Source organism: Jatropha curcas, chromosome 2 (genome assembly GCF_041381405.1).
Source record: "Jatropha curcas cultivar XTBG-Jc1 chromosome 2, XTBG_Jcur_1.0, whole genome shotgun sequence".
Lineage (NCBI taxonomy): Eukaryota > Viridiplantae > Streptophyta > Magnoliopsida > Malpighiales > Euphorbiaceae > Jatropha > Jatropha curcas.
Genome location: NC_143152.1, coordinates 4791979 through 4802348, shown reverse-complemented (window position 1 = coordinate 4802348; position 10370 = coordinate 4791979). Strand labels below are relative to the sequence as shown.

The 10370-nt window shown below is 31.4% G+C and overlaps 1 protein-coding gene across 1 annotated transcript; it reads right to left on the bottom strand.

The window, feature by feature from the left end:
* Window positions 1-5730: 5730 nt before the first annotated feature.
* Window positions 5731-10083, bottom strand: LOC105648960 (TRAF-like superfamily protein). The gene is made up of 3 exons (XM_012235470.4): window positions 9847-10083; window positions 7971-8912; window positions 5731-6752 (listed from the first exon to the last, which is right to left on the bottom strand). Exons 2-3 carry the CDS (start codon window positions 8898-8900, stop codon window positions 5955-5957), a joined length of 1728 nt encoding a protein of 575 aa, XP_012090860.1. The 5' UTR covers window positions 8901-8912; window positions 9847-10083; the 3' UTR covers window positions 5731-5954.
* Between the last annotated feature and the right edge of the window lie 287 nt (window positions 10084-10370).

Below are 10370 nucleotides of genomic sequence, written 5' to 3'. Positions count from 1 at the left end.
TATGAAGTTAGGTAGATCTATTCTTCTTTTAAATATTTTTTTATGTATATAAGAAAAACTTCATTTAATGTGCTTGCATTAATTGAGTTAATCTAGTATAAAAGATTTTCAAAATATCCCAAAATAACAAATTTTTTATTTATTGTATACATTAAATAGCTAAAGTCAATAGTTCTTTTTTCTCATTAAATATTAACTAATTAATTTGATTTCTTTTAGATGTTATATTTTTATAAATATTAAAAAAATATTTTAAAATGCACTAAATTAGATTGATGTGTGGAGACAGCACATTTAAGATCACTTGAAGAAAATCTAAATTAGATACATGAGAATATTTCTAATCATAAAAACCAAAAGATTTATTTATTATATTCCATGGATTCACCACTATCAACTTATAAGATGATATGTTTAGAGTGATCGCGGTGCAAAAGTCGATTTAAGATGAAATTGCAACTAGTCAAAAAGTTCGGGATGAGTGCATCACTTTTTTTTTTATCTTCTAACCTAGTTTTAGTTTGTGCATGTTGCTGATTATTAGTGGTAACCCCTATCATTTATTCTTCCTTTTGGTTACCTTCTTTTGCTTTTAATTTTTTATTCACTTAAATAAATTCAGATCTATTTTTCATATAATAAATCTATATTTTTTGTTTATTTTTGTTATATTTGCTTTGTCTCCAAGGTTTTTTTTTTCCTTTCTTTGTGAGGATTTGTTATTAAATAAAAATATTATATTTGATTTTATTTGATCAGAGACTTTAGATCTTGATTTACATATATGGATCTTTGATCAATAAAACTTGGTAGTGCGATATATTTTCTTAATTGATGCTATTGATGCGTAGTAGCAGAAATTCATTTGTGTTTATCATATGTTGTAAATTTTAAAAAAATTAATCTAAATATATAAGATCTAGAGAAATTATTATTTTAACGTTCAAATCAATTTGTTGATTGAAAGGTTGACTATAATTCATTAAATGTATTGACTTGAACCTACAGGCAAATAAATGCCTAATCCAAAACAATAACTAAGTAATAAAAAATATGTTAAAGATAGTGGTTGCCTAATTTCAACTTTCTTTTTATGAAAAGGAAAATAGATGACAATAAAAGTTTCTTAAGAAATATATATTATTGCGACATTAATGTTATTATAAAATTTAAAATTGGATGAATCTCGATTCTTGAATGGTGCTGAACGTCGGCGTTTTAAATCAAAAATTCTGTCGGACAGTAAGATGAGCTTTGTCGGCCTCCACCGTCACTGTACACCGCTTGTACCCTGAAGTACAAATCTTGCTTTTAATTAGCCAAACATAGATTACCACGACAAGTTCTTAGCACAATCGCAGTATCAAGCTGTTAATTTCACGAATCATGTGCTTGGTACTATAATTTGAAGGTGTTTAACACGCGCGCAATGGATGATCGAAAATTCTGATTCAAAAAGTCAACCAGGAAGAGATGATACTATCACAGCCAACTGTCGTTTTCAAAGCTCCAACGAAGACAGCTATGTACGTTGTACAGTACGGACGCTCTCAGATCTGTGTGTAGAATGTAATTAATTCAGAGTGCCACGTGTGAGTTTCTAGCCAATTAAATGTCACTCGGTTTATTAATTGACAATGCTACCCTTGTCCCCGTAGTAATACTAATATGCGGTCAGTGACACACACGTGTTCTAGTTGAGATGCTGCTAGCGCAAAGATAATACTAGTAGTATTGGATCGGGAATAGATGGATGCACATTGAATTTATTTCGTTTGTTACATGTAAATTTTATTAAATTATATAGATGAATTTCATAAAATTTGTTTTTAAATTAAAATTTTTATGCTTGTTATAAGGAAATTTCTTGAAATTTAATATCTTAATTCCACTTAAATTAGTTACATTTATACTAAATTTGGAAATAATTTATAATATATATATATATATATATATATATTAAAATTAATGGGCTTTTAAGTATAAACTAGCAAAACTATACATCTAAAATCTACTATCTATAAAAATCATTCACAAATGAATTTTCTTCGGCCTGAATCTATTATAATGTCGTATATGCATTTGTTGTTAGGATACGTCTTTGTGTGTATGAATTTAGAATATTTTAGTTTTAATAACTTTTACTTTTTAATTTTAGAATTTATTTGCAAATCTTATCAATTTTAGTAGAATTAGATCTAAGTATAACTAATTCCACAAAATAAAAAATGTGAAGTTCAAATGAATTTTCATTTATACTAAAAAATTGAAAACTTCGATTTGTAAATGAATTTATAGAATTCACTTTATACGAAACAATTTCTAAATGTTTTTCTCAGTCACAAAAATAAATAAATTTCTTAGGTCAATAATAAAAATAAGAGTACTCTCCATTTAAGGAATATAAAAACGAGACTATTCTTAAAATATACGGTTTGAATTTCAATTCTCAATAACAATATATAATTATTTATCCAATAGTCAATGGCTTTTTTCAAAGATAAAAGAAGGGCATCCTTTGAATTTGGATAATAATATCTAATTTATCTAAAATTATATTTAAAATATGGAACTATAATTCTTAATTTATTTATTTTTTTCACCTTCTAATGTTTTAAAATCTAAACGTATTATCGAATAAACCCAATTGAATAAACCACATTCTTAATATTTGCAACAATTTTGCCATTTTTTTTATAATCTATTAGTTTTTTCTAATTTTGACACTTACAACATATTTAACCCCAATAGGGTAGTTTAGCAGCAAAAAGCACTTGCGGGGTTGATTTCTATAGCTCAGGTCATGGGTTTGATTCTTTGCAATACAAACTCTCATGGGTCAACCCCTTTACTTTCGAGAGCAAGTGGAGATTAGCCAGGTTTGTGGACCGTTAAAACGGATGGGGATTTAGATATCTCGTGCAAGTATAAAAAAAAACATATTTAAATTTTTAATAACAACACATATAGTGGTGAAAAAGCAGTAGGAAATAGTGAGAGATGGTATTGCTGAAATTAGAAAACAACAAAATGCAGCTGGAAAGCATAACAAGAGAAGATGAAATTAAAGAAGAAGAAGAAGGAAAAAAAATGAAGTAGAAAGAGACGGACATGGAGTCGATTTTGGTTAGATTTGTCTGAAATAGAACTGTATAAAGATAAGAGACAGACAGCTATATGGTTACTGTTTTTAATTTGACAAAAAGAATCTCTTATGTATTGCAATTTGCATGCATGCTTTTCGGTCCAACGCGCTTCATTAAAGGAAGCACCGACACATCACTTTCACCAATTCTGCTTCTTGGCTAATTGTTTTGGTCATTCAATTTTTACTTTATTTAATTAATTAGTCTTTAGCCAATCACTCTAATACTTTAGTCAAAATCCAACTCATTTCATTACTTTTATATAATAATTCCTCAAATTAGTAGTTTAGAGAACGTTAATGTTTTTTCCTTTGTACATGTGTCTTACGTTCGGATAAAATATGATATTTCAGTAAAATCCTTTTAAGAGTAGCAAATTTAAGTTTCAAGACCTTAAAGATAAAGTGAATTAGACTTGTCTGGACGTGAGTTTGAACAAATTTATAGATTAAATTAATGAAAAATTAAGACAATGATATTTTTTACCATACTCTGATTAGGAAAATCTAAACTCGATAAAGTTTTTTTAAAAAGGCAATTTACTTTCATTTATTTAATCATTTTGAATGTGTTGAATTAATAGAGAAAAATAAGTTACCTCGCTTTCCACATTTAACTAATGCGTAAAAACATTTATATCTTTTTTGCAAATTGTGATATCTTTAATTTTATTTGCGATTTATAAATTGTGTCCGATAAATTATAAAATCATTTTATTAAAATTTTTAATTAATAAAATGAAATTTATTAAATAATTATTGGATAATCGATAAATTTTTTATTTGGATGATTTTTCTCTCTCTCATTTTTTCTTCTAGTGGATTATGCTTAATTAAGTGGTCAATTGAGAGCGTGCACGTAGGGTATTTCATGTGGAAATTTATAGTCAAAGCCTATTAATGGACCAGTCTTTTCATGTTTTATTAAGTTAATATAATCTTCAAAAATGTCCATATTTGAGAATGACTAAACATAAAGAAAGAACAGACCTCGTCCACCAAGCTAGCTAGCTAGTGCCTAGTCAACTTTTATGAGTTGGAATCGAAAAAGACTGAAATGAAATATTACTTTTGCTTAACGTAACAAAATATAGAATAAAAAGATTAACCTAGTTGGTTTTTGGTTAGTAAGCAAAATGGCAACAATTAGGTATAAAAAATGATTAATCAAAATCATATGATATTGGTTGGAGTAGTAAGTGATATGTGTCCCGTAGGGATGAGAATACAGATTCAACACCTTAGAAATCCACTTTACTGAGACCGTAAAAAATTTTTATGTTCTACGGTCTGAGGAGGATTAAACCTCCTAATTATATCAAAAATTTGATTAATCTTTAATATTCTAACGTTTACCAAACGGGACTATAGTTAATTTCCATGTGCTTTCAATATCATTTCATTCAAATTATAAATGTATATACACACACAAATGAGCATTTGAAAGTTCAAATTCAAAGTAGTTTCACCTCAACATTAGAGCCTGTGGACTTGGAAAATAAGCTTATATGAGTACAAATTTCCACAAGCAGTTTTAACAAGTCTTCCTTTGATTTCATTTCTTTAACTTTTATTAGAGTCATTGGAATTCAAATTCCAAGACTTGGTCATTTTCTTGATTTTTCTTTTTTTTTTTTTTTTGAAAGACATTTTCTTGATTTTTCTTTTTTTTTTTTTTTTTGTTTGAAAGACATTTTCTTGATTTTTCAACTTCAAAGGATTTGCAAAAACCAAATTATTTCTTTTTTTTTTTTTTAAAAAAAAGAATTCTACAATCACTATTTACACGGTATCAATTGATATAAAGCTGGACGACAAAACCAGAACTCAGTAGGGTGTATTGAAGTACAAAACAATTTATTCAATATAATGAAATAAGGGCCAACTGGTGTGGTCTGGTTGACGTTCTCACTTTTGTGTGAGGAGTGTGAGGGCTCAAGTTCAAGTTCTATGACTATAAGAATTTTCACCAAATTGGTGAGTTAAGGGAGGACTATCACGATTGTACAGCCCGCAGGGCCTCCCAATGGATACATATATTATAAAACTGCAGAAATTGTGAAGTGGAGGCACTGTCTTCGTTCTTCATTTTTCTTTTCTAACCATTTTCTGGAATCTTTAAAAATGTCCGTACCAGTTTAATATTCTAATACTGTGTTTACCCATTTGACAATTGGGACCATCTAGGTCTGATGTTGTGGTGTAGGATTACTCACATTGTCATTGTTTGGTGTTATAAAGCACATTGCTCCACAGCAACAAATAACAGAACAAAGCATTGCCATTCATCTTAAGGAATGTATGCTTGGATAAAAATGTCATTGTCAAAAATGAATTTTAACAAAAGAAAATGGAGAAGTGGAGGCACTGTCTTTGTTCTTCATTTTTCTTTTCTTACCATTTTCTGAAATCTTTAAAATGTCCGTACCAGTTCAATATTCTAATACTGTGTTTTCCCATTTGACAATTGGGATCATCTAGGTCTGATGTTGTGGTGTAGAGATTACTCACATTGTCATTGTTTGGTGTTATAAAACACATTGCTCCACAGCAACAAATAACAGAACAAAGCATTGCCATTCATCTTAAGGAATTGTATGCTTGGATAAAAATTTCATTGTCAAAAATGAATTTTCACAAAAGAAAAGGGGGTATATAGTGAAATGAAAAAGGTGAAGTTCTTGAGAGCAAAATTGTTGTAAGAAACCTTGTTTGAGCACTTCAAAGTTGCATGTCCAGGTTTCCTGCTAGATATGATCTCTGACATTTCATGAACAGGGTTTGCTAAGAAAACACTATTGATTTATGTTTAAGCTTGGGTTTGAGGTTCCTTTTCAGCATCTGCTATTAAATTTGAAGTTTCAAGAGACTCATCACCAAACTTGTTTGGGTAGTAGGTGGATTTTTCAGTAACTCCAATTCCAGCTTGAGATGATTCTTCAATAGCCCCGTTTTCTTCCTCATCCGTTTTGTCAGTAATATCATCTGCAGCCTCAGTGGATTTGCCATTATGTTCATTTGTAGACTCATTGGAATCTTCACTGACGTCGTTTGCAGCCCCTGTGGATTTGTCACTAACATCACTTGCAGCCTCCGTTGATTTGTCAGCAACATTATTTGAAGCCTCAGTGTTTTCAGTAACATCATCTAACGCCTCAACGGACTTTTCAGTAACATCATTTGAAGCCTCGATGGATTTTTCAGTGACTTCTTTTGGAGCTTCGAAGGATCTTTCAGTAATATCATTTGAAGCCTCAATGGATTTTTCAGTAGCTTCATCTGAAGCCTCTGATAATTTTTCGATAACTTCAGTTGAAGCCTTGGTTGATTTAACAATCGCATCATTTGAAGACTCCAATGATTTTTCAGTAACGTTGGTTGCAGCATCTGTGGATTTGTTAGTAACATCATTTGCAGCCTCAACAGAACTGTCAGTATTCTCATTTGCAACCTCAATGAATCTGTCAGTAATGTTGTCTGAATCATCGGCGGATTCTTCACCAATCTTTTTGGTAATAACTAGGGGCCCAAGCTTTGCATCAAGATCCCTGACTCTCTTGGTTAGAGCTCTCGCATCTCTAGCTGCTTGTAGCTGACCAGAAGATGCCTGTCGTAGAAAATGAAAAGTGTCAATTCTGGTTATGTCTGTGGCAATTTATAAGCATGATATTATGAAAAACATGTGCACTGCATTGCGCATGACAAACTGGTCGTACATCACTGAAATGAACTTTATAAGAAAGCTGATTCGTAGTAATTTAAATGCGACCAACCGAGGAGAAGAAGAAAGAAATCATCTAGTCAAAAAGGCACAAGAATAACACCACACTTACTGGAAGTCCAACCACAAGCAGTAACAATTTAAATAACAATAGAACCATTTACGAAAACTTTATGCGGTAAGCTCAAAATTAAATACAAAAGGTGCCCTTTACAAGTATAAGCCTATTAATACACTTACATAGTTTGACTTTATAGCATGTGTTGGTCAGGAAATTTTTCATGTGTTTCACGAAATCCTTAAGTAAGCAACACATCAAAAAATTTAATTTCCCCATTGCAAAAGAATAACGTTGAAGATGAGTTTCATAATTGGAGCTACATTGTTCAAGTTCCTCACATTATGTTCATTCTATTAATAAACTAAAATTCCCCTCTGCGCTTCAAGTAAATCCAAGAAGATTAAAAAGAGAGAGGGAGATAGAAAGTCTGTAAGAAGCCTGGTAATCAAGCACATTCATATTTCTATATCCAAGATATAATCATTAACTAAATATAGTTTACCTGCTAAATTACCATCCCTGTACGGCCATCAGGCATATAGGAAGCTAAGAATAGATTGGTTAAGGGCCCAATGAATGCCCCATTACATGCTGACTACAATTTGATGCATCTCTTGACATCTTAAAATGTGTGAGATTTTTTTATTTTTCGTTTTTAGCTCTCTCTGTCCCAGATCAATAGACTGTTTCTACAGTAGATATAATTAGAAGAATATTCATAGCTTCTATTTTGGCCTAGAGCATCAGAACATAGGTCAACAGAAAATGAATGCAATTTTGCCTAATCATTTCACAGGCTTAGGAATGATAAGAACATAGAAAAACATTTCTAATAATTATTAAGCCTTAATCCAAAACTAGTTGTAGTTGGGTTCGCCTATGATAGAAACACAATGGGCTATCTAAATGGTTGCTTCCAGAATTCAGAAACAAGAGGCAAACAAACATCAGTTTGTTTAAGCATGCTGCAATCAAATTATGTGGCTTTCTTATATCAATTCAGTTGCTGAGAATTTTTCAAGAATCATCAACCTCTGACTCACCTGCATTATCTGATCCAACCGATCTTTCAAATCCTCCTCAGATGCTTCTTTGTGAATATTTTTAAGTGCGTATACCAAGTGTGAATTGAGGTCATCTAAACAGTGCTGCTGAATCATACTCCTTGTTATGGCGGCTGGACAACCCACAGCATAGAAAGGACAGTTCACAAGCTTCATTGGACAGACAGTTATGCAATGTCGGTCCATTTCACGTCTCATGATGTGATCTGAGCACTTCTGTTCGCAAGGGATTATTTTGAAAGGACAAGTCGAATCATGCTTCTCCAATTGGCTTGCACAAAAAAAAGATACACAGCCATCATTTGTGCAGTTTACAGTCCTAAAATCACAGTTGATGACATGCTCGGCTAGTTCTTCAGCAGTATAGAATTTCTTGTCACAGTAAAATATGTTTTTGTAGTCAACATTCTTAACCAAATTTTGCGCAATTACCTCTCTCCTATCACTCAACCAAAATCCATTTACTTCCATCTCCTGTACAAAATCATCTATCTTGTCTTCTCTCTTTTCGCTCAGTATCCATCCTTGAACCCGACTAAAGAAATTCCTCTTTGAACTTGCAAAGTCATCAACAAAATCAGAAATAATATCGTAAGGATGGTCGGATATCTCTTCATTTTGACCACCTTCCAAGATAATAGTTTCAGCAACAAAAGTTTCACTTCGCATGGTGAGATATTCAATCATTTCTTTCCTCATCTCAACAGCCACTGAAGCAGGGGACCTGAATATACCACCTGTTGTGTTGTCAACACAAGCTGCCGATAATCCAGGTAGGAACACTTGGGCTATTCTGCGAACTAGATCTGCATCATAAAGGTCACAGTGGAATGTGGGGCCTCCCTCTTTTCCATCTTCAATTTTCTCTTTTTCTGGAACAAGTTCGATATCTATCATTGGAGGATCCATTCTGAAATACACCTACAATAAGTTTGTTCTGAAGCAATGAATTCTTCACCACCATTTAAAGGATAAAAGTAAAGACACTTAAAATTTTCATCCAGAAATTAGCAATAAGTGAATGTACAAATAATTTAGAAAGAGAAAGATCTTAACTCCAAGCTACCGAACCTTTTAATAAACCAAAATCTTCTTGAATGTTGTTGTATTCAGGAGCTTTTGCCTGTTTTCTCTTCCCTTAGCAAAAGTACAAATAGAATACTAACAAGGCAACAAATGGACTTCCAATTTATAATCTCACATTAAAGAAAACTTGAAAACAGTTAGAAGAACTTTTAGTTGCTATTTACTCCCATAATTGTCGCCTTATTGGCATTTGCTTTTCGAAAGAAGGCAAATATGCACGCTATTACCTTCTTCATTTCCCAGGGTTTAAATAACATTATAGTCCATTTTTAAAAAGAGGTAGACTGTAATAACTTAAATAAATAAATAAATAATCTAGTTCATCCTCCTCGCTGTGGATTTGAGATATTTACTGCTATAACAAAAATCCCTTGATTTACTTTTTATCATGTAAATTGTGCATTAATGAGAGGAGAACTATTTAACCCTACGGGATTGGCAATTAATCGAGCATTATTTTACACATTAAATTAACCAAATTTAGCTATCTGCAAAATGGTGCATTTGAAAATATAGCTAAAAAAGATCCAAAATTTCGATCCACAACAAAAGATATTTCACTTCTACTGCTGGATCTGCCAACAAAACAACAAAGATCGATCCTTTATTTTGTCTGTTGATACTTCCATAAAATCCCAAATCCTACATACCTTATCTCGATGAGAAAAAATCTTTCAAATTCACGAATTAAAATTGGAATTCAATGTCTAATAAATGCGTAAACAGTCAGAAAAACGAAAATGAAAGAAAAGAAAGCTTGAGGTATTACCTGGTAAACTGGTTCAGAGATCTGGTTAGGAACTGAAATTCAAAAGTCAATCAGAGAGGGTGATTAACAACAAATTAGGCGTTATTTCCATTTCTTTTGCTTTGGCACGGATATAGAGAGAGAGAGGTGCTAACGTTGCAGGATTTATCGGTGTCCCACTCTTTCCTTTTCAATTTCGTTTGTGTATGTCAACTGCTTTAACGGTCTTGCTGGCTGACCAGAACAGAGAGTTTTTGTTTTTGCTATTTTAGGAGCGAAATATTTATATAGGTAACGATATATTTTAATATTATGTCAATAAATTCAAATTTTAAAAAAGAAAAGTTGACATATTGTTATTTAAAAAAATTTATTGAATCACATAATATTTATTAGAGATGATTGGATATTTATTTAATAAAAAATTACTATTTTGTCCTTAAAATTTAATCAAAATTATTAATTTATCTGTAAATCATCGATTTTTAGTATAGTAAAACTACTTTAATTATTTAGTTTAAAAATGCTATTTTGGCAGTTAAATG

Bases quoted from the DNA above. Each gene is read 5' to 3' on its own strand.
- LOC105648960 (XM_012235470.4), bottom strand. From the start codon at position 8,900: ATGGATCCTCCAATGATAGATATCGAACTTGTTCCAGAAAAAGAGAAA. The intron at 6,753-7,970 runs GTGAGTCAGAGG...TTTCTACGACAG, and splicing joins GGTTGGATCAGATAATGCAG to GCATCTTCTGGTCAGCTACA.